At 43.2% G+C, this 25,345-nt stretch overlaps 1 protein-coding gene across 1 annotated transcript in view; it reads left to right on the forward strand.

The window, feature by feature from the left end:
• The window catches only part of VTCN1 (V-set domain containing T cell activation inhibitor 1), a 60,663-nt gene that overhangs the window by 19,027 nt on the left and 16,291 nt on the right, over window positions 1-25,345 (forward strand). Inside the window, exon 2 of the mRNA XM_003933526.4 lies at window positions 16,383-16,447. Within this exon, the coding sequence (XP_003933575.1) occupies window positions 16,383-16,447 (65 nt within the window). The remainder of the gene's footprint in view (window positions 1-16,382; window positions 16,448-25,345) is intronic.

Raw genomic sequence — 25,345 nt, forward strand, 5'->3', positions numbered from 1 at the left:
AATGAGGTGGGTAAGAATTATGGAAATGATTGTCAAAGGCCCCCTTTTTATTTAGTTAGTTTTTTTTTCTTTTTTTTTCATTTTATAATTTCTTTTGTTTTCATTTTTTACGTTCTGTTCTTTAACGATTCCCTTTTTAAATCCTGCATAGTGATGTAGCACCTCACTTTCATATGTAGCATCTATTGTATCTTGGAACCTCAGTTGAAACTGTAAAGGTAACATCCTGTTACACAAAAATGAAAAGACATGGTCCCTGTTCTTGAGTAACTTAGAGGAGACTAAAGGAGACACAAATGTATGACCAGATAATTTCAATACAATGTGACAAATTTGTGATAGAGAAATGTACTTGGTATAATGAGGGCACAGGGGCAGTTTCCGATGCATATGGCCACTAATTTCCCTGAAAAGTTGTCTGGAGGGAAGCCATACACTAAAGAAGGAGTCTGTGTAGTTCACAAGAGCACTGACAGGATCCTGTATGTCACTGGGGACTTCATGCTATTACTTTGTTCCCTTGTTCCTCAAGTGCCTGAAGGAACAATAATGAAGTTATAGATTCTTGATAATACTGTTAAATTGGTAAAGCGGATAAGAAAAAGCTTCTTTTTTTTTTTTTTTTTTTTTAACAAGGTCTTGCTCTGTCACCCAGACCGGGGTGCAGTGGCATGATCTTGGCTCACTGCAACTTCTGCCTCCTGGGCTTAAGCAATCCTTCTATCTCAGCTTCCCGACTAGCTGGGACTACAAGTGCGTGCCACCATACCCAGCTAATTTTTGTATTTTTTGTAGAGGCTGGGTTTCACCGTGTTACCCAGGCTGGTCTGGAACTCGTGGGCTCAAGCGATTCACCCACCTTGGCCTCCTAAAGTGCTGGGATTACAGGCATGAGCCACTGTTCCCTGCCAAAAAGCTATTTTTTAGGGGTTTGAAAAAGGGCCCAGAAATCTTAGCAGCCACATGTAAAAATAATAATCCCCTTTGAATCTGCCCTAAGGAATTCAAGAACAAAGGCAGTTCTGGGGCCTGAATAACACTTTTTAATTTGTTTTATGGAGATGAGGTATGTTGCCCAGGCTGATCTCGAACTCCTGGCCTCAAGCTATCCTCCTACCTCAGCCTCCCAAGGTGCTGGGATTCCAGGTGTGAGCAACCACTGCCGGGCCTGAATAATTCAGATGTGTCTTTCTACAGTGCCCAGGGCTTCATGGACATCAGTGAATTTACAGAGAATATCCGGACTTGAAGTGGAGAGGGGAAAATATAGGGCCCCATCCACTGTACCTACCCTCCCAATCCCTGCATTCTATCTCCTATCCGGTTATTTCTTTTCCTTTGCAATAAATAGTTCATTTCACTTTCCAAGACCCAGTCCCAGCAGAAAACATGACATTATAAAATCACAAAGAAAATACTTAAAAGTCCTAAGAATGAACTTGCTCATCTTATGCCGCTGAGGCAGGGAAGGAGGAAGCTAGCTATAACCAGTTAAAAGCCTTCCCTGGTGTATGCTTCTGAGCACCAGCATCCTGAAAACGTTTCATTTGGCTGTCCAAGCAGGTACAATCCACTTTACACACTGAGAGAAGATGCCTCCTTACCGTAGCTACATGCATCAGATTTATCAAGATTGTTCTAATTTCAGTTATATTACCTATTGTCTTTCCAACTGTCAATATATTCCAGAAATTCAAATAGCTATGAAGCCAAACTATGCCTTTCAGATCTCTCACACCTGGAAGCAGCACTCATGACCATTGTTGAACTACATTTCCAATTTCTGGAAAAGATAGCTCCTATAACTGGGGACCACATTTCAGAACGGTGAAGCAGAATTTAATGTAAGGAATGTGTGAGCCCAAAAGTAGCTGAGACAGGTCTTCACCCATTTAAAAAGGTTATTTTGCCAAGGTTAAGGATGTGCCCATGACACAGCCTCCAGAGGTCCCGATGACATGTGCCCAAGGTGGTTAGGGTACAGCTTGCTTTGATACATTTTAGGAAGTCGTAAGACATCAATCGATACATATAAGCTTTACATGTTCAAACCACCTTCCAGGTTCAAGCTAGATGGGTGGGGCAATCTGAAACGGGGGTTGGGGGGTTCAAGGTCACAGTTAGATTTAAAAATGTTCTGACCTGCAATTGGTTGAAAGAGTTATTATCAATAGAAAGGAACTTCTAGGTTATGATAAGGGTTGTGGAGACCAAGGATTTATTATGCAGATGAAGCCTCCGAGTAGCAGGCTTCAGAGAGAATAGATTGTAAATGTTTTTTATCCGATAAAGCCTGTGTTGCTTGTACTGCTGGTTGGCTTTTCTTGAACTCCAAAAGAGAGGAGGGTATAATGGGACATATCTGACCCCCTCTGCTTCCCATCACAGCCTGAACTAATTTTGCAGGTTAACTTTGGAATGCCCTTGGCCAAGAAGAGGGCTCCATTCAGATGGTTGGGGGACCTCAGAATTTTATTTTTTGTTTACAAATGCCATTTTGGCACCGATCAGGACATCACCAGCCTACCAGATTTTGATTCTGATGGCAGCCCATGGAAATTTTTTTCTGGTGGAAAGTGGTTGGTTTCCATGAGGTAGTAGAAAAATTGCCTCAATGGAAAGGGACTGAGACCCTAGTCACTCCTGCCTCTTTGCATATAGGGCTCTGGTTTGTGCTGCCACAACCTGGTCTTTCCTGGGTTTCTCAGGAAGAAACCTGAGACTCGAAGTGACCCCTGAGATCTGGTGTATTTGACTGAAATATGAAAATATGTTTCTGTCCTTGGTTTGGGTAAGAAATGCCTAAAAGATGGAAGAAACTAAGAGACATTATAAATGTTAAACTAACACAGCTAGTTACTATCCTAACTTCTTAAGTCTAAGTCAAGATCTGACTTAGCTGTGGCAGCATCAGAATAGCAGCATTGGCTCCTTTGCTTGTCTCTGGGTTAGCAAGAAGCAAAGCTAATTAGTTTCTAGACCAAGGGAAAACAAGCTAGGCATTGCTTCCAGGTCTAGAAGGATTCTGTTTCTAACAGAATCTGCCCCTAGGTGTCTCTGAATGAAAGCTTCTTCTCCTAACTCTACTCTCTACCCCTCTGGCCTTGGAACACAACACGCTTGGTATCCACAATCACCCTGGTTCTTGCTGTGGTCCTAGCCTCTGAGTTGTAGGAAAAGAAACCAACATCTTTAGTGCCTTTACAAGAAGCCAGGCACTATCCTCCCAATGCTACGTACATGCATCATGCAGAAGGGCAGCATGTAAAGAAAGGAGCTCTCTCCTTGGACTTTAAATATTCTTCCCTCAAGCTCAGAAATGTGCTGTAAGTATTTAAAAGGTGATATCACTGCCCACTGACACCCCCACCAACCAGCATAGAATCCAAAATATAAAGAACACTGAGCTTTAAACAAATCGTATGCACACATGGTTAAAAAAATTTTTTTAAGTCACTTCTTTCTAATTTTCCTGATTGTTGATTTCCAGATAAGTTCATTGAATCTTAATTTTTCTCTCTGGTCCCTTTTCATGGTTGTGTTGGTCAGGGGTGGGAGAGATAGATTGCCACCCCTGCTTGGCTAATGCTGGAAGGACAAACTCAGTCGTTCTCGTAGATAGCTCAGTGCTGCCCAGGCTTCAGTGACTCTGGACAGGCTGAACAAATGCCTTCCATCTCTTAAGGTTCTTGATAGCTTGGACTGCTGGACAGCAAAGCTGGGGCAGGGAGAGTACAAGAAGGCAACATCCTCACTTGGTCTTGGTGCTGAGTAAAGAAGAAAATCTGTATTCCCTGAAACTGTGTATATATAAGCCAGTTATCATGCAGATTTGAGGCCTGAATTCTTAACACCTCCAGTCCCCAAAACCCCTGAAACCAAGATTTCATTTTAAAGGGCTCCTACTTGGCAGTGAGTCCTCAGCTTGAATGGCCCCTTAGCTTTGTCTCTGGTATTTGGCATGGCTCTGAAGACAGAAGCTTTTGGTCGCTGGAATGCGTAGCCAGTATGCTCAGCTCTCTCTTACTGATCTGGACTCATGTTTGTTTCATTTTTAGCCTCTGCAAATCTCCCTCATTGTTCTTGCTGGCAAAAATGAAGTATTCAAAAGTGTGTGTGTGGTTTTGTGTTTTGTTTATTTTCCGCATTTTAAGTATTTTTAGTAAGAATTTTTTAAAGGCTATTTAGCATACACTATTTTGGAAATTTAACTCTTCATTCCCTACAAAGTCCTTTCTCTCTTAGAGAAACACTTGTATTTTGAACCTTGTTTGTGGAGAGAAATGGCCAAGAGGACTCAAGTTTAACATGGATGCCAACATAGCTATTATGAATCAATTTCTTCTCTAGGTTCCCTTCTTAACCACAAACCAGTTCTTCCATGCACAACCCTGAAAGGCATTTTGTTACAATTTGTAGCATCAGCAAGATTTCCCATACCACAACCTTTTTTAAAGACTGCATAAAGAGAAAGATAAATAATAATCTCTCCCATAAATGGTTTCTCGAAAGTTAAGAATGTGTTCGTTTCTGTAAGCAGCACAGCATGGATATTTATTTATTCATGAATTCAACATATTTTAAAGACTGTGTGCTAGATGCCCCCAGGGAAGCAGTCTGTAAAGTGGGGCATTTATTCAACAAGCATTTGGTAAGTTCCTCCGTGTTCCAAGAACTTGAAAAAATAATGACAAAGGCATGGAGGCCAGAAGCAGCCTGATGTAGTCAGGGACCCAGAGTGGTTCAGAATGGATGGAGTGTGGAGGTGACGGGAGAAAGTCGTCACAGGTTTATGTAAACTCTTCTTGAGCTTATATTTTTGTCCAAACTTTGTAAACTTTCAGGTTTAGTATGCTTTCTTAGCTTTCTATGCATAAATCAATACTTTATATTTTAATCTTACTCTTTTTCTTTAGAAAATGGTATCAGAATATATAGAAGGCTTTAAAAATGAAATAGATGTCTTATGAGTCATAAGAGCCCTGCAGCCCATCTCTGGGTCGGTGTCAGTCCCGGGGCTTCAGTGGGTCAGGGTCAGATTGGCGGCCGGAGGTGAAGTACAGGACACGGCACGTAGCATCAGGCTGGGAGTCTCTACTGGGGAAGTGCTGAAATCTGCAGGAGAAAGCTAAGATCAGTGCCCTGGAAGGCAGCCTGGACCAGACAGAAAAAAAGACCAAGGAGCAGAATCTGAAATCATGAGGCAGGCCCTGGGTTGAAGGCCAGCTCCAGGGAATAAGAAAACTATAGATTCCAGCCTGGAAGGCCAAGAAAACTTCCTTTGTGTCTGTTACAGATGGTCAGGACCACAGAAGGGTTCTACTTAAGGATGCCTCCATCTTAGGACAGGGAGCATCTCCCCTGCCTTGGGTTTCAGAACACCCCTTGGTGTAGGCAGGCAAGGGTTATTATGGTACAGAGCAGACCCAGGGGCTGCAGCTGGGGAATTGCTCAGGCAAGCTGGGTGTCAAGGGGTGGGTCTGGTAGCCTGATTTTCACACATAAATGCTCACGAGGTCTACACAGCTACACCTGCAGAACTGGGCCCAAGACTAAAATATGAGAACGTGGGTCCCAGAAGGTGACATTTTGCATTGGAACTCCTGGTAGATATTTTGGAAGGCAGAACAACACGTCCCCTGCTGATTTCTAGAATACAGTATTCTACTTTTCACTGGGAAGACTTTCTAGCATTATAAAATAGAGAGAGTGGATGACAGGAGCCTTGGAGTCTACAAATACGACATTGTACGTAGATAAATCAGACTGCCTAAGACAAGTGTATGGGCTTTCGTAGAGAAAAGCTCTGAGGGTAATAGATGTACTTGTTTCCGGCTTTATTAATGAATAAACGGTGAACTGATCCCAGGGCTAGGCTTTCTGAGAAGCAGCCAACCCAAATGCTTCTCTGAATCTCTTTAGTGACAGGCAACAGGTTTCGTCAAGGCAAGAAAAGGAATGAAAAGTCAAAACAGTCATGGTGGCTCTAGGGTGTTGCAAAGATAATCTACATTACAGCTCACTTGCCCTGCCAGGCCATCCATCTGCCTGAGGCCCAGATCATGGTGACTGATGACCACAGTGACTGATGACCATGCTGACTGATGAGGAGGATGGGTTAAATAGAAATGCTGCCCTGTCCTTCTTCTTAGCCCTTTCAGGGCCTAGCTCCCCACTCGCAGCTCCTGTCTCAAACCCCAGCGCCACTCAAGCCCTTCTTTTCTCGACAGGTTCAGCCTCCTGAGGTTCACCTGCCTTGTTACTCCCTGAAATCCATTTAAAAAAGAGAAGGTAGGGCACGCTTCAGGGCCACACTCAGGGAAGGAGTCAGAGCTGAGCTGAGCTCTGGATGGGCCTACTTCTGATTACCTGGTAAGCAGTGGAAGAGTGTCCTAGGCAGAGAGCAACGGAGCAGTGAGCAGTCCGATGAGAATATAGGGCTTCCTAAAGGGAGAGGGGTTGGAAAAATAGCTTGGGGCATTTCAGGATGGTCTTAAATTCTAGGATCAGTTTGAACTTTCTCGTTTCTTTTCCATGACCGCCAGGCAAGAACAGATGAACTTTCATAAGCAACCAGGAGTTATTTAAATTTGGGGATAGTGAAAAGTAAAAATAAGAATTCCCTTTTTTTAAATAAAGACAGGGTCTCGCGTTGTTGCCCAGACTGGTTTCCTACTCCTGGCCTCAAGCGATTCTCCCACCTTGGCCTCCCAAAGGGTCAGGACTACAGGTGTGAACCCCCGGGCCCAGCCAAGGATTCACATTTATAGTTTTGAAATAACAGCTGACATTTACATTTTGCAAAGAATAGTTTGTTTCTTTGGACCCTCGCAATAGCCCTTGGAAAAGTCGTGTTGAATCTGGAGGCAGGTACAGGATGGATTCATTGCCCCCCAGCTGCTCATGCCTCCTACCCCTGTGGAGGCCTCGTGAGGAAATGCCAGGATCTCTGTGGAGTGGCTAAGTCGGCGGGGGCTGGGGTGGGGGCGGATAGCAGCAGCTTCTTTTTGCTTCATCCATTCCAGAAATGATGAGGCTGTTCCTGAGCAGTGTTCCCACCCTTATCTATGGCGGGGCCGGAGGAGGAAAGGTGAGCAGAAGTGGAGAGACGTGGGGAGGGCAAGCGGATGCCAAGATATGGTGGGGAAGAGTTGGTAAATGGGAGAGCAGCCAGGGCAACAGCGACCATGAAAAGAAGCGTTCATTAGCGGCAGGACCTCGCCCAGGTGCTGCGAGCACCCCTGCCATCTCTCTTAACCTCCAGTTTGGAAGACACACAAGTAGGCTGTTTTCATTTACACCCCGCAGGCTGCTTAAGGGACACTCAGCTTTTCTAACAGTACTGGCCCTTTGTGGGAGGGTCATAAAAGGTTTGGAGTGGGTTTTGTTAGTAGACACAATGGGATCAGTTAGACTGCTGAAGGAAGCTAGTGGAAGTGTTTTTTTTCTCTGCAGTGAGAATAAGGAGGAACAGGACATACAGGTATGGTTAGGAAAAGGACTGGTAACGAACGTTGCATTGCCTTTTGTCTCGCTCTGCTTGTGCCAGTGGCAAACAGCGTGCACAAGGACGACGAGGAAATGCTGACGTGTGTTTGTGGTAATCAGGGCGCCGGTCTAAATAGGACAGGCCTAAGAATAAAACAGAATGGTTGGGCTGCAAACTCAAATATGGTTTAAAGAAAGGTGTCTGTTTGTTAACATTGTGAAAATTTCCACCTGATATTCACGCCCCTTCCAGTTTTCCTTCCAGAGCCCCAGATGAAAGACACCTCCTGTGGGGAGAGAATTTTTTTTCAATCTATGTAGGATTATATGTGCTGTCCTTCCATCAGTTACCACCGGACAAACACAAGCCTAGCAACTGACTCGAATCCTAAGATTCCTCATCTGTGAAACAAAGAGGATAGTATCTATCCAGAGGTCGTTGTGGGGATCAGATTAGACAGATGAGGCAATGTACTTAAGCAAATAGTAGCCATCATTCTTACATCATCAACAAAGGTTTTGGGAGGCAAATGCAGAAAAGCCAAGGTCAGAGCAAATCCCAGGGAATGTCAGATTACAGAATTATATAATTATTTGAAAGGGCCTTTCAAAATGGTTTGAAGCTTTATGTGACACTGGAAACTCTTCCCACCCCTGTGTGTTGGGGTCTGCTTGCTTATGCAATTGCAGGCCAGTCTCAGTGAGCTCTGTTGGAAAGTTTCTCCGTATTTTGAGTCTAAATCTCATCTCCTAGAACTTTCACTCACTGGCTCTGTTTTTCCTGTCTTCCTCCAGAGTGACGGAAAACAGGCCAAATACCCTATTTCTTTTTCTTTTACTTTTTTTTTTTTTTTTTTTTTTTTTTTTTTTTTTTTTGAGGTGGGGTTTTGCTCTTGTCCAGGCTGGAGTGCAATGGCACAATCTCAGCTTACCACAATCTCCACCTCCTGGTTTCAAGTGATTCTCCTGCCTCAGCCTCCCGAGTAGCTGGGAATAGAGGCATGTGCCACCATGTCCAGCTAATTTTGCATTTTTAGTAGAGATGGGATTTCTCCATGTTGGTCAGGCTGGTCTCAAACTCAGGAGGTCGGGAGTTCAAGACCAGCCTGGCCAACATGGTGAAATCCCATCTCTACTAAAAACACAAAAAATTAGTCGAACATGGTGGCACATGCCTGTAATCCCAGCTACTCAGGAGGCTAAGGCAGGTGAACTGCTTGAACCCAGGAGGTGGAGATTGCGGTGAGCCGAGATCATGACACTGCACTCCAGCCTGGGTGACAGAGCGAGACTCCAAAAAAAAGAAAAAAGAAAAAAGAAAAAAAGAAAAGAAAGAAAGAAAGAGGGGAGAAAGGAAGGAAATAAAGAAGGAAGGAAGGAAAGACAGAAAGAAAGAAAGAGAAAGAAAGAAAGAAAGAAAAAAAGAGAAAAAGAAAACATTCAGCCCGATGTGGTGGCTTATGCCTGTAATCCCACACTTAGGGAGACGAAGATAAGAGGATCGCTTAGGGCTGGGAGTTGGACACCAGCTTGAGCAACACAGTGAGACCTTGTCTCTACAAAACTTTTTTCAAAAATTAGCTGGGGAGCGTGCACCTGCGCTGGTGTTCACCTGTAGTTCCAGCTATTTTGAGGAGGTGAGGTGGGTGGAGTGCTTGAGTGTGAAAGCTCCAGGCTGCAGTGACCCGTCCTCGCACCACTGCACTGCGCTCCAGCACAGGCAAAAAACAAGGCTGTCCCCGACTGCACCAAAAAAAAAAAAAGAAAAAAAAGAAAAAAGAAAGAAAAGAAAACACTCATTAGTGGCGGCGCTCTTCCCTGTGAGCACAGAGGCAATCTTGTAGTTTTTTCCAAACAATATTCTAAGCCACCACTACCAGTCATTGAAATGATTGTTGGCACACAAGGTGAAATCCGTCTGCCGGCCGTGTTTCCCTAGTTTTATGGCATTCGTACCCAGGTCATGATTTGATTCTGGGGCCTGTACTTTGGAGGAATTCACTGAACTGTGTTGTGATTCTTGCGGATAGCTGGAAAGAAAAGAGGATGCCTCAGCCTGATACTCAATAGCAGCCAAGTCTCTTATCTGCAGTTCCCTGAAATTCCTTTCCCAAATACAGAGCCTGGTCATCCACTGCCATGTTGATGGAGCAGGGGCTGCCCAGAAAGGATGTCGCCTCTCTTCCACACACACTCCTCAAGCTCCACAGAATAACTGCTCCTCATTGCCGGGTTCTCCTCAAGCCTGCACTCACCATTCCTGACGCTTCTGCTCTCAGTTTCCTGGACCAAAGCTGGCCTTGACTTTACCAGTGTAAGAGATACAGGAGAGGAGTAGAGGCCAGGAAACATACTCTACACCTTGAATTCTACAGCAAAAAAAAAAAAAAAAAAAAACTTGGGTAGACAACAATCTAAGCTTCTCAGAAACCTAAAACCTATGCTAATCAATATCCAGAAAATGCTTAGCTTTACCCTGAAGCTCAATGCTTTATTCCATATAGCATTTAAAATAATTTCTTTTTCTGTTTATAGTAAAAGACTTTTTCCCCATAAAGAAATTTTCTTTTCCTCTTTTAATCTCCTTTTTTTTTTTTTTTTTTTTTCTTGAGATGGAGTCTTGTTCTGTTGCCCAGGTTGGAGTGCAATGGCACAATCTCAGCTCACTGCAGACTCCACCTTCTGGGTTCAAGCGATTCTCTTGCCTCAGTCTCCTGAGTAGCTGGGACTATACATATGCACTAACACGCTCAGCTAATTTTTGTATTTTTAGTAGAGACAGGTTTTCACCATGTTGGCCAGGCTAGTCTCAAATTCCTGACCTTAAGTGCTCTGCCCGCCTCGACCTCCCAAGCTGGGATTACAGGCATGAACCCCCGCACCCAGCCTAAATTTCCTCTTTGGATAGACTGAAATAAGTGTCTTCAATTTCAGCATTCTTTATAAACCTAGTCACTTCATTAGTTTGTGAACAATGTAATATGTTTCCTGCAAATTGATTTACTCAAATATCCGGCGTGGTATATTCAAATAAATCACACATTTGCAAAATTAATGTAGTTTTGAGAGTTTTAAACATTTATCAATCCCACAAGGGGAGCTAAACTATTGATCTATAAGGAATGTGGTATCTCCCAGTTCTGTTAGTATTTGAGAAATAGGTAGAAACTCGAGAGCATGGAAACCTTCATGTTTGAATAAAACAAAGAGCGTTTTCTGTTTTCTGGACTGAGGGCTCTCTACACTGTGTAGCAGATCCAGAAAGCTCTTGTTTTTAGAAAAGGAGCCCAAGGAGATATTCGGGGTTGGGATGAGAGGAGCCTTCCAAATCTGAGGCCTCCTACCGCTTTTTCTAGAAGTATAGCATATAGTTGAGACCTCAAATCTGTAAGTCATACTTCCTCAGATTGAAACCTGACTTTCTCACCTTCCAGCTGTGACAGCTTCCTCTGCTACTCAAGCTAAGCCTCAGTTTCCCCACATGTCAAAAGATAATGAGAGGAGGACTTACCTCAGGGGGTTGCTGTAGGTTTGAACGAGATACGGTATATCAAAGCATTGACACACATGCCTGATACACATCGGCTGTTATACCATCCTCACGGACCTCTGATAAATGAAAGATTGTCCTTAAGAGACAGGTGTCTCTATCCTGATTTATTTGTGTTGTGTGACACGGTGATACAGCCTGTCTGCTGCAGTATTTGTTTCTGCAGCGTCCAGGAGCTCATGTGTGGTTGAACACGGGAATGATGGCAGTACCCCATGGAAGTTTTGATGTTTCCCATGCATATTTTTCAAAGCAAGGAGAGTTGAAATAGCAGAATAGAATGAGAACATCAGTGGGAAAGGCTTAGCATGGCTTTCAGTTCTATTTTTATTTTATTAAACACTTTTTTTTTTTAATGAACATCTGCACATGGGGCTCCCTCTCCAGAGAAGTACAGCCTACCCTTGCATGTCCTAGGTGGCACTTCCGCTGCACCCACCTTCACAGCAACCACGCTACTGGCGGCACCCAGAAGCCGTAGTATTCATTTGATTCTATTTGCGCATTTTTTATATCCCCTGAGGTAGTTTCTGGACCTCCTGAGCTGCCTGCCTTGTCCGTCCAAGTTACCTCCCGAGGTACCGACAGTTGTTTCTGTTAGTAGGCTAATTACAAAGTCACACAGGTTTCCAGCAGTCTGCCTTTAACCCTGTTTTTCCCCATAAGGCCTGTTACCTTTATTGTATAATTTTACAGAATGTGAGACCTCTCAGGAATGCACATATTTTTTTTTTAATTTTTTTAAATTGCATTTTAGGTTTTGGGGTACATGTGAAGAACATGCAAGATTGTTGCATAGGTACACACGTGGCAGTGTGATTTGCTGCCTTCTTCCCCATCACCTGTAGCTGGCATTTCTCCCCATGCTCTCTCTCCCCGCCTCCCCATCCCACGCTGTCCCTCCCCTATTTCCCCCCAACAGACCCCAGTGTGTAGTGCTCCCCTCCCTGTGTCCATGTGTTCTCATTGTTCAACACCCGCCTGTGAGTGAGAGCATGCGGTGTTTGATTTTCTGCTCTTGTGTCAGTTTGCTGAGAATGATGGTTTTCCAGGTTCAGCCATGTCCCTACAAAGGACACGAACGCATCGTTTTTTATGGCTGCATAGTAAGGAATGCACATATTACGCTTTACCAAATGCGTAATTTCTTCCAAGTGCTGCAGAAGGCAGCAGCAGCTGAGGCAGACGTGTGAAGGAACTGAACCAGGCCCTCCTCAGGGACAGGGACGGAATTCCAGGCTGCAAAACTGCTCCTTCACCTGGAGAGCTCTGCGTTCTGCAGCTTCTGAAAGCACCTTTCCCGCCCACCTCTCAGAGCACTAAAGTTCAATGCTTAGCTCCCGACCCCTGCACCCGCTGTGTGGCAAAAATAACACCTTTTCTTTGTGTTTCTGCCTTGGACAGAGTGTGTAGCTGCATGGATCAGCTAAATATATTTCTGAATAAAGCCTTTCTCTTCACTTTCTTTGAAATTTGTTCATGGAAGTGTACTTTGATTATCTCTGTTTCCCCTGAGTTTAAACTTTCTGTGTCCCTAGAATTTCTGTGAAATTTTGTTCATCTCTTTACTAAAGCTCTGATCACGTTCTGTCTCAGTTCATTTCAAAGGAGTGTATTTGTGTGTCACCTCAATTTAACTAAAAGCTTCTTGAGGGCAGGGACTTTGTTTACATTATTTCTACATTCCCTTCATATTGACTAGCACTATGTCCTTCACATGGTAAGTACTTAATAAATGTTTACTAAATGAGCAAGCCTGCCAAAAACATTGATTTTTATTTGAGTCCTATTGTAAAGAGTGGGTACTGAAAGCACACCGTGAATCCTAACGCAGTGGTTAGAAGATATAGTTTTGCATTAAAAATTTCCTGTCGCATAGTTACTGGAAATTATTGAGGGGAAAGCAAAGATCAGAAAGCAATGTCAGAACACCTGAAGTGAAACATTTTATTCATCTTTCTAAAAAATTAATAAGCAACAGACAGGAATTATTTAATTCAGCTGCTCCGGTAGTTCCTGCTTCTCTTTCCAAGGTTCTGAAGTTGAATTGTTTCCCAAGGGAATACTAGTTCAGAACAAACCTCAAGGTGATTCCTGCTCCGTTAGGGAATTTGGTGACAGATGATAGAGTTCTGTTTTCGCAGCCAGGGAAATGTCGGCCTGGTGTGGTGGAGGGACTCAGGAGCTCTGACTGAAACACACAACTTCCAGTGTGCCCCTCTTCTTGGCCAGTGCCCAGGTATCTGTTCAGTGTCACCATTCAGGTCCCTTCCCGTAAAAGTCACAGCTTTGAATAGTAAACTTACAGCAATCGCTTATAGGTAAAATTTATTTATAGTAAAAAGCAATGTATGAATAGCCCTTTATGAGTAATGCCACATTCATCATCTAATTTGATCCTGAAATGACCCTTTTGTGTTAGTTCGCTGGTGCTGTGGTAACAAAGTACCAGAAACCGGGTGGCTTAGAAATGGAACTGTATTATCTCACAGCGCTGCAGGCTGGAGGCCGGATGGACATGTCTGCAGGATGTGTTACTTATGAGAGTGGTGAGAGAGAATATGTTGCATCTCTCTCTTTAGCTTCTGGAGGTTTGCTAGCAACTTTTGGTGTTCCTTAACTTGTAGATCTTTGCTTTTAACTTCACATGGTGGGGTGTGTGTGTGTGTGTGTGTGTGTGTGTGTGTGTGTGTGTGTTCATCTGTGTCCAAATTCTCCTTTCTATAAGGACACCACCCATATTGGATTAGGAACTCACCCCTCCTCTACTCTAGTATGACCTTAACTAATTACATTTGCAATGACTTTATTAGTAAGTAAAGGCACACTCCGAGGTACTGAGGGTTAGGAATTCAGCATGTGAATGTATGCGGGAGGTGGCACACGTAACCTTTGTGATAGGTAAAGCAAGAATTACTCTTTTTCCCATTTTACAGAAAAAGAAAACCAGCCTCAGAGAGATGAAGTAATTTACCCAAAGTAAATGAAAACCCTAGGTTACCCACAAGTTGGGTGCCTGGCTCATAGTCAAAGACAACCGGGTGGTGCCTCTCGCTATGACTTTGTCTAGTTGTTCTCACTCTCTCGGACCAGTAAGAACTGAGGCTGCATTGAGGTGTGGAGGAAGAGGAACAGTGGCCAAATGTGCTCTCCCCTTGGAATCAATTGAGCAGATGCCCTATTACTTAAAGCTTCGCTTGCTGCCCTGTGGCTGCACCTCATGAGTGTTTGGCCTGCAGGGGAACTGTTGTTTCTGTCTGGTGGGCCCATTCCTGAGCCAAGGGAGGCGGGGTACAATGAGCCTATTCAGGGCAGAAAGTGCAATGCCCCGTGCTTCATTTTTCTCTCTGTAGCACCGTTCTTTGCCTCCCTGTGCCTTTCTTTTGTCCTGCCTATTGAGTAACATCAGCGTGGGCGTTGGGAGCGTGTGAATTGGCAGCTGTGTGAGAGGGCAGCTGAGGACATCTGCCCGATGATGTATGTGCCAGGACAGGCAGGAATGGGCAAGCTTCCCAGAAACCACTTTGACCTGTGCCTTCTGCTCTGCCTGAGTCACTCTCACCAGCTAAAGTGGGTGACCCCTCGTGGACTGCATGTTCTCCTTGGCAGAGAAAAGGGCCACTCCCCATTCGTGAGCTCCTATCCTTAGTACACTTGGAGGGAGTTGGGTACAGATTTAAGAGATGAATTCTAACCTCCGCTCTGCCACCTGCCAACTGCGGGACTTCAGGGACGATGCTTAATCTCCCTGTGTCACTTCCTCATCTATAAAATGGAGACAACAAAATTCATTCTCCTCCTAAGGTTACTAAATGGATAATTGATTTAAGTTATAAATGCTGCTTGGAACAATATGTCTGCCATATAATTCTAGGACTTAGCATATGTAAGCAATACTTCCTTATTTGTTTATTTAGTTTCCCGGGTGTCATTTGTTAATCTGTTCATTAAAAATCTGTGAGGAGCCACCAGTTAGAATGGCAATCATTAAAAAGTCAGGAAACAACAGATGCTGGAGAGGATGTGGAGAAACAGGAAAGCTTTTACACTGTTGGTGGGAGTGTAAATTAGTTCAACCATTGAGGAAGACAGTGTGGTGATTCCTCAAGGATCTAGAGCCAGAAATACCATATGACCCAGCAATCCCACTACTAGGTATATACCCAAAGGATTATAAATCATTCTACTATAGAGACACATGCACACGTATGTTTATGGCAACACTATTTACAGTAGCAAAGACTTGGAACCAACCAAAATGCCCATCAGTGATAGACTGGATAAAGAAAATGTGGCACAGATACACCATGGAATATTATGCAGCCATAAAAAAGAATGAGTTCATGTCCTTTGCAGGGGCGTGGATTAAGCTGGAAACCATCAATCTCAGCGAACTTACACAGGAACAGAAATCCAAACACAGCATGTTCTCACTCATAAATGGGAGCTGAACAATGAGAATACATAAATACGGGGGTGGGGGGGGCAACATCACACACCTGGGCCTGCCAGTGGGTGGAGGGCAAGGAGAGGGAGAGCATTAGGACAAATACTTAATGCATGTGGGGCTTAAAACCTAGATGATGGGTTGATGGGTGCAGCAAACCACCATGGCACAGTTATACCTATGCAACAAGCCTGCACGTTCTGCACATGTATCCTAGAATTTAAAGTAAAATAAAATCAAATAAAAATTGGTGAGGATTATATCAAAACACAGTGATTGTGTTTGGATGACAGGATTACAAGTGATTTATTTGTCTCATTTTTTGCTTCTTTATATTTTCTAAACTTCCTGTAGTAAATACGTATTTTTTTAAATAAGAGAAAACAGACTTCCACTGAGGACCTGTGGGTGCTGTAGGTGAGGTTGAGTGGGTACAAAGTGAAGAAGGCGTGGCTATTGCCCTTAGCGGAGTTTAAAGTCCATGGAAGGAGACAGGACAGGGAGACAAATGACACGAGAGGATGGACAGTGATGCTCAGGGAAGGCTGGGAGCGGGACCAGTCCTTCTCAAGTGGCATCTGGCCTTACAGAGGGTATTTCCATCAATCTCGCCCCAGCGGTCTTCCTAGATGGTCTTCCCTGATCTGGAAGTGGAGAGTAAATGGCACAGTCAGAGGCAAGGATCATTCTTTTCATTGATCGCAGAGCCCCAGGGGGATGGAATTGCTGAAATTCCTTTCTAAGGTACCCATTTCTAGGAAGAACCTTATGTGAAAGAAAAAGTTGAGATGCTTTGTGTAATATATCTTATCCGCGACAGATTTGTACCCCAGTTGCAAAGCGGCACATCAGAAAGAATGGAGAAGTAATTTCCTGTTTCTCTCTCTCTTCCCACAGCATAATTAGCATCATCATTATTCTGGCTGGAGCAATTGCACTCATCATTGGCTTTGGTATTTCAGGTACGTGATTTCTCGCGTCACTTCAATCTATTCACCCCTCACCCTTAAGCTCTTACTCACTCACTGCGGTAGCATGGAAAGAGCCCAGAACTTGGACCCAGAAAACCTCAAAGTATAGCATTCATTCTTCTACTTCTTATGCTGTCTACATTAGTCATTTAAGTCCTCGGCTTCGGTTTCCTCATTTTTTATAATTTATGTATTTATTTTGAGACAGGGTCTGGTTCTGTCACCCAGGCTGAAGTGCAGTGGCATGATTTCGGCTCGCTGCAACCTCCACCTCCTGGGCTCAAGCCATCCTCTCATCTCAGCCTTACGAGTAGCTAGGACTACAGGCATGTGCACCACCACGCCAGGCTAATTTTTTTTTATTTTTAGCAGAGATGGGGTTTCGCCATGTTGCTCAGGCTGGTCTCAAACTCCTGAGCTCAAGCCATGCACCTGCCTCGGCCTCCCAAAATGCTGGGATTACAGGCCTGAGCCACCGTGCCCAGCCTGGTTTCCTCATTTTTAGTAGGGAAATACAGTCAATATCACCAGTTAGGTGAGATAATCGCATGAGATGTTTGTCAGTAGTCTATCCATCAGTCAGTGCTAAAGATGTTCTGGAATCATAGATAAGGGCTGCGTCTGAGCCATTCCGTCAGTGGTTGGACTGGGTAGATGATTTCTTTGCAACGAAGCTTCAGCTGAAGTGTTAAAGAATACCAAGTCTTGATGCACAGAAGTCTTAGGTAAAGAGAAAACTGGTCATGACTGCTGTGCCAGGTAGGAAACAGATACCACTTTAGCACAGATGGCTGGTTTCTAAACGTATTTAACCAATGTCAGTTACAGAAGTCTTCGCTTTCCTCTTCTGCGCATGCCACGCCCCTGAAGCATCTATTATGGATGCTGCTTTAATTTTGACACTGGGTGACTTAAGGGCTGCGCTGTCTTCTCTGAGGTGAAACGTCTGCTCTGCTTTTCATAAACCACCTGACTCAGGCCAGCGCATTCATTTTAACTCAGTCTGCGACCAAAGCTCCAGTTCCCGTATTCCAGCGGCCTTTCTGCCGTGCTCCCCCACTGAAAACGCGCTGCCACTCAATATCGTCACAGGTCAAAACTAAGAAAACTTCCTAGAGTCATGTTTGCCTAGAAAAGACATTCGTCCTCTTCCCCACTTTCTTTGTCATCAATCACATACATTTTAGGGCAGGTGTGGTGGTTCATGCCTGTAATCTCAGCACTTTGGGAGGCTGAACTGGTAGTACTGCTTGAGGCCAGGAGCTCGAGACCAGCCTGGGCAACAAAAAGAGACCCTGCCTCTACATTAAAATATATATATATATATATATATAATATATATATATTATATTATATTATTTATATATATATTATATAATATATATTATATATTATAATATATATATATATTAGATGAGAGCATGTCCTGGCAAAATACATAAATAAATAACATGTATATTTTGTCTTTCATTCATTTTTTCTATTGGGGTATTTGTCTTTCTCTTTTGATTTGTAGGTGATTCCGTATGTATCATGGGTGCAAACTAGTTCTATGTATCGCCAAATCTCATCTACTCTATACTTTGCTTTTCACTCTCTTAATGATGTTTTTCCATGAGCAGTTATTAATTTTAATTTTTATTGATCCTTTTCTTTACATTTGGAGCTTTTTGTAACCTGTTTAAGAAACCTTTGCCTATTCCAAGGTCATGAAGATTTTCTTCTAGATTATCTTGTAGAAGCTTTATTGTTTTGTCTTTCACATTTATATCTGCAAACCATCTCAGGTTAATTTTATACCTAGTACAAGAGAGGGATCAAAAGTCATTTTTTCCTTATAGTGTCTGGTAGACCCAGCACCGTTTATTGAAGACACTGTCCTTCCCCATTTCCCAGCAGCACCATCATGGTTGTAAATCAAGTATCCAATTGTGTGGGGATCTGTTTCTGAATTCATTAGTCTGTTTCATTCTAATATTCATTTACTATGATTTTTTTTTTTTTTTGAGATGGAGTCTGGCTGTCACCCAGGCTAGAGTGCAGTGGCATGATCTCGGCTCACTGCAACCTCTGCCTCCCAGATTCAAGCGATTCTCCTGCCTCAGCCCCCCAAGTAGCTGGGACTACAGTCATGCACCACCAACCTGGCTACTTTTTGTATTTTTAGTAGAGATGGGGTTTCACCATGTTGGCCAGGCTGGTCCCAAACTCCAGACCTCAGGTGATCCGCCCACCTCGGCCTCCCAAAGTACTGGGATTACAGCCGTGAGCCACCGCGCCTAGCCTCTTATGTTATTTTATTTCTTTTCCTGTTCATAATCTTGGTCATATTTCTCTCTCTCTTTCTTTCTCTCTATTCTTCTCTTTCTTTCTCTTCTTCTCTCTTCTGCTCTCTCTTTCTCTGTCATATATGAAAATAGACTAATAAGGTGTTTTTAGTTTTATAGGAGTTTTGAAAGAACTAGCTTTTAGTTTATTTATATTTTTTCTGATCTGTATTCCTATTTTACTAATTTTGGCTTTTAACTTTACTAATGTTCCTCTTCCTGCTTTATCTGGCAATCTTGTAATTCTTTTTCTAATGTCTTAAAACAAACCAGCAGCTCACAAGGAGTATGTCCAAAAGGCCAATAAATAGCTTTTGATATATAGTGCCATTCAGTTTTCCAAAGTGATGAGCCAATCTGCTCTTCCCATTTCACAGGATGACAGCTGATTATTTGGATACAACGGGCAGTTTGTTTGTTTAATATTATTTAGTTGGATTTTTTTCAATTGCCTCTATTTCAAGGACTATCACCTTTATCATCATATTATCAGACTTTAAATAAATGCAATAAAATGTTAGCTGGTTTGATATATACAACACTGAAATTAAGCCAATAGCATTAAGCAGATGATGATGTGTGTTAGGCTGTACTTGCACTGCTGTAAAGAAATACCTGAGACTGGGTAATTTATAAAGAAAAGAGTTTAATTGGCTCAAGGTTCTGCAGGCTTTACAGGAAGCATGGTGCTGGCATCTGCCTGGCTTCTGGTGAAGCCTCAGGGAGCTTTCAGTCATGATGGATTGTGAGGGGAAACAGGCATGTCATATGTCAAAAGCAGGAGCAAAAGGGAGAGAGAGTGGTAGGGTGGTGCCACATACTTTTTAACGACCAGATTTCATGTGAACTCAGAACCTGAGAGCTCCCTTATCTCCAAGGGGATGACCCAAGCCATTTATGAAGGATCTGCCCCCATGACCCAGATACTGCCCACCAGGCCCCGCCTCCAACATTGGGGATAATATTTCAACCTGAGATTTGGGTGAAGACAATTATCTAAACTTTATCATGATGGTAATATCATTGGAATCCTTTCTGCTCATGCTTCACTGTACTAAATAACTTTGCATACATGATTTGTCTTACTACACACAACACATAGGAGGTAGATGCTATTACTATGTTCAGATGAGAAATGTGTGGAAGGACACACAGCCAGCGACTGAGCATGGCTGCATTTCAAGCCTCGGGAATTTGCTTCCAGAACCCACACTCCTACCCATCAGCCCATACCAATGGCAACATTCACACAGAGTTATGGTGGAGAAGGGTGTTTTATGCTTTGCCTTGCAGGCGTGATTTCTGAGACCACAGCTTTCGAAAACTTAAAAATATTCCCCAATGCAGAAAGAAATTATATTTCTTGGTAAGTCTCCTGATGCTGTATATGCTTCCTTCTCATAACCACCCTGCTCCTTACACATTCTAAATACAGACCCTGTAAAACACAGAATGCATTTGAGGTGGACCATTTGAAAGAGAGGTTGAGGGGTTCCAGTCAGCCCCTGGTTAAAGGACAGCCCTTGTGGATAAGCCTTTGAGAAGGAAGGAGACATGATGGAAAGGCCCCTAACCATGCCCAGCCCAATCCCTGTGCTGTCACTCATTCTCTGACTTGGAACAGCTCTGTATAGTGGAAGGATTTCAGAAACAGAGCCATTCCAGTCTCAGGGCTGACCCTAACGGTATATCCTTTGGAATACAACTTAAACATTTCCTCACTGGTATAATAGGCAGGGTTGTTCTGAGAATTAAAGGAGAGTTCTTATCCAGTGCCTGACATCTATGTGTGATAAATAGCTGCCATTGTTATTTATATTGATACCATCAATGCTTTTAGTAAAAATGTGCTTGCCTGCCTGCCTGCCTGCCTGCCTGCCTCCCTCCCTCCCTCCCTCTCTTTCTCTCTCTCTCTTTCTTTCTTTCTTCTTTTCTTTCTTTCTTTCTTTCTTTCTTTCTTCTTTCTTTCGAGACAGAGTCTCACTCTGTTGCCAGGGCTAAAGTGCCGTGGCGCGATCTCGGCTCACTGCAACCTCCACCTCCTGGGTTCAAGTGATTTTTCTGCCTCAGCTTCCCAGGAAGCAGGGATTACAGGCACCTGCCACTATGCCCAGCTAATTTTTTGTGTTTTTAGAAGAGATGGGGTTTCACTATGTTGGCAAGGCTGGTCTTGAACTCCTAAACTTGTGATCCTCCCACTTCGGTCTCCCAAAGTTCTGGGATTACAGGTGTGAGCCACTGCACCCAGAAAAGTTTGCAATTATTAATGCATTCATATAGCAGCTCCTAGGAACTGCACAATTTCCTGGTCACACCAGGAAAGGTCTCCTTTGAAGCCAAAGGATGCTGCCTCCTGATAATTGCTATGAGAAAAACCTGGGACTGTAACATGTGTCCCATGCCACCCCAGCAAACCCCTGCCCACTGCCAGAACAGGGAGGCAGTTGAAAGACCTAAGAATGACTTAGACAAGTCCAATTTGGTGAGTACGTGAGTTTAGCGGGACTTGCATACAGGGCACTCCTGGGCGGCAGCAAGACAGCTCTAGAGATCTGTGCCACCTCCCATCTCTAAGCTGCTTTTAAGCTGATTTTCTGGTTCTTTGCCTGCTGTATGTTTGAGCAATGAGACTGTTTGCTTGTTTTTTTGATGTGCTCTCAGATACTCCTCTGGGATGTTTGGGTTCTCAGGGACATCAGCTCCTCAGCTGGGCAGCAAGGCCTTGGCACACTTCCCAGCTGTCATGGTTCAAGTGGCAGACATACACACTTAAGTAACCTGGTGAGGGAACCGTTACACTACAACAATGCTCCAGCTTCATACACTGGGTAAACCAACTAGCTGTGTGCTGACTGCACCACAATGGAGACATTGCACAATTTATTTAGAAAATATTTGATCTGTCCAAAAAAAAAAACCCTTTAGTCATCTGAGAAAATAAATAGCTACGGGCATTTCTTACAGTTAGTTTGTGGTTTTTAATTGTGTTGATTTTTAAGCAGAATGGGGATATCTTCTTAGTGGGTTGGTGATCCACATGCCTCAATCTGGCCCTGGGTAGCAGCAAAATGTGATAGAAAGGGCAGAGGCTCAGCCAGACACGGTTGTGTTTGACCCTGGATCCAGTCACAGCTAGACCCAAGGCATTCAGCCAGACATTTAACCTCATGGAGTCCCTATCCTCATCCATAAAAGAGTGTAATGGTCATTCTTACTCTCTCCTGGCTTAAAATGAGTCACGTAAGCAAAGCATTGAGTGAAATGTTGCTTTCCTTACCTCCTGGGGCTCTGATCTGCAATCTTTCCAAATGATTCTAGTTAATAATGGTTATCAATATCAATACTGATTTAAGGTTTAGCATGTGGCAACTCAGGTACCTGCATCGCATCATGAAGTCCTTCCGGGAACCCTCGAAGGGAGCATCCGCATTTGACAGATTTTTTTAAAATGACGAAGTAAAGGGTTAGAGAACTTGACCAAGGTCACATAGCCAGTAAGTGGCAGAGCTGGGACTCGAACCCAGACAGCCTGTATCAGTGCCATGTTCTCAAACACCTTGTTCTGCTGCTTCCCTACATTGTTCCCTTATCTGGCCTGGCCCAGTGTCCTTTTAAATTTCTTCTTGCAGAAGCAACTGTTCTCCTAACCCCACCTTCTTCTTTGGCAAGAGTGGCACTCACAGGTGTGACCCCAGGGTTAAGCTTTGCATTTCCACCTTTTAAGCTACGTGCCGTGGTTCCCATCTGGACAGCTGAGTTTTAGCAGATGCTGATGACCTTCTGCTGAAGACATCTAACATGCTCTTTATACTATTGGAATGTACAGAACTTGTCTTTCTGAGTCATTTCAAAGGACAGTTCATTTTCCAGGTTTTATCCAGTGCTGTAGGCTGCCCCAGCATCACAGTTTCTATAAAGAATCCTTGCCTTGTGTTACCTGTACCCCCACTTCAGGATATTCCTGCTCGCCCCATGTGAACACAGAACTGCTCAGGTTTCGTCTTGCCCCTACTTTAACAGCCCTATTTTCCTCATGCAGACAGGAGCTGTGGTACTAATTAACCCTCACAAGCTGGGTAATTCATTTTCAGTACGTGGCATGGTCTTCCAATTTTAAAGGGGTTTGATGAAATCTCAGAGGCTAATGAAATGCTTAAAATCTGTGCCTGTTTAGCAGAATTCTCTATCAATATGTACCTGCCTCTAATCCATCTCCATGGGGACCTTTTGTCCTTTGACTGAACAAGTCACATAAGACTCTCTGGTGGAGCGAGACTCTGTCCCCAGAAATAAAAACAAAGAAGAATCTCTGTTGGCCAATAGGCCTGGAGAGTCACACAAGGCCAGACTGCATTAATCTCCTTGAGTCTCTGTTTGTTTGCAAGTATGAATGGATTCTTTTTCTGTGGGAAGTAATATTTCCCCGTGGTTGCTTGCGAATTAAGTTTTATCGGTTTTAACAATCATTTATTCACTTAAAAAAATGAGTGGTTTATTGACTGCTTTCTGGGTGCAAAGCAATGGCTAGGTCCCTGTGGGTTTTTTTTTAAGTTCTCACTGGCTTTTATTTCTCTTCTTTATTTGACATTGGGGTGGAGGGGATTTAATCAACATTACACTCATTCCATCTGCCACATCATTAATGCAACCTTAAATGACTAGAACCTTCAGCAGGTCCCTGGGGCACTCCACAGCTGCCTGCTTTTAATCATTACATTCTCTGGGAGCTATTTCGACTAATTCTCTACCTATGAGCTCAAGGCCAACAGATTAAAATTAATTCAGTGATACAATTACTAAACTAAGATATGTCATTACTGTTTCCTTCTCTCCATAAACTGTGCTAATCATGTATTTTTTCTGAAAAGTAATTTTTCAATTCAACTTTAATGGCACTTTATCAATGACCATCAAATTTACCCTTGTTCTAACATAGTTGCATTTGATTCATAATTTTATTGTGAACCTCTGGGTATTTTGATTACCTTCCTTTTCACTGGCTCACATTTCCCCAAAATTTAGATGCGGTAATCCCGCCAAATGCCCTTACTCCTACAATAATTTTAGATAGCCTATCTCAAACAGGGCTTTGATTTCTACTGATTTTCATTTATTCATTTATTTATTCATAAACTCAGCGAATACTTTTTTTCTCTGCAGAAACATAGCACTAGGCACTGTAGGACTTACACATAGGATCAAGACAGTTTCTGCCCTTGAAAAGCTCACAAGTGAGTGCAGGGGTGGACTAGAGACCAGGTAGAGGGAGACAGTTGTTCTAATAAAGGCCAAAAAAAAAAAAAAGTTACAGGAAAGTAAAAGAGAGAATCTATTAATTTTTCCTTTGGTGAATTAAAATGTTTTATGGAAGGGCTACCATCTGAACAGGCTTGAATATGAGTAGAATTTGGATTACTGGTCGTAAAGAAGTGTGAGCTATGAATAGGTGTAAGATGAAAGAGTGTGAAGGGGCATAGCGTAATCGTAGAACCCATGCCAGCCTGGGATGCCTTGGATGGCAGTCTTTAAGTAATCATACTTGAAAAGCAAACTGAATCCTTAAATCAATGTTCAGGAAAATACAAAGTGGGGAATGGAGATGTGTTGTATTCTTACTACACAGCACAAACTTCATTTTGTCCCCTTGCGCAATTCCTCTCCTCGATCTCCCTTGCGCAATTCCTCTCCTCGATCTCCCTTGCGCAATTCCTCTCCTCGATCTCCCACCGGAAAGGCCATGCATGGCCATGTTCCCAGGGTCTCTTCTCACACTCACAGGCCTCCAAAACATCCTTCAAAACCAAGCTGTGTGCTTGTTTTTGTTTCCTTTGACTCCTTTTCTGGCTAGAATTTTTCTTTCATCAGTAGCCTTCCGTTCTTTCTGCTGCAAATCCATCTAGATTAGCTTCTCCAGTTCTCTACCTCGTTCGTTACCCTCATTTACTTCGTAGAGGTCTAAGAGCCAATGAGACAATTCTAACCCCTAATTGGCTGGAAGAGGAGAAGAGCCGAGGATATCCTTATGCTGATAATGTTTACCTCTTACATTAAAAAAAAATACACGTCTGCTTTGTTTGTGTGTTTTTTAATGAAGGCAGAAAATCAACAAATAATTGGATACAGAGAAGCAGAATGGACTATGAAAGGAGGTAGTTGGACATAAGGCTGCAAAGATAGCAATAAGAGCGAATACGTATGGAGCATTTACTCTGTACCAGGCAGTGTTTGGCTTTGAAGGCCAGGCTGGAAAAATCTGAAATTCATTCCACAGCTCTTAGGAGCCCTGAAAGGCGATTGATGAGAAAACAGACATGTTCAAATGGCACTATAAGAAAGTCTATCTGTAGGATTAATGCATGTAAAATGGATTGGATGGAGGCAAAGATGAAAGGTAGAAATACCTAGAAATACCAATAAAGAAGCTAAAAAGTCCAGGTAAGAAGTACTCAGGACCCATTATGTTGGGCTTTTGCAGCTGTAGGAAAGAGAGACTTGTATAGGCCACTTTAATATCAGATGTTTGTTTAAAAGATATGCAAAGATTAGGACGGGAACTAGACCC

Source organism: Saimiri boliviensis, chromosome 11 (assembly GCF_048565385.1).
Source record: "Saimiri boliviensis isolate mSaiBol1 chromosome 11, mSaiBol1.pri, whole genome shotgun sequence".
Taxonomy (NCBI): Eukaryota; Metazoa; Chordata; class Mammalia; order Primates; family Cebidae; genus Saimiri; species Saimiri boliviensis.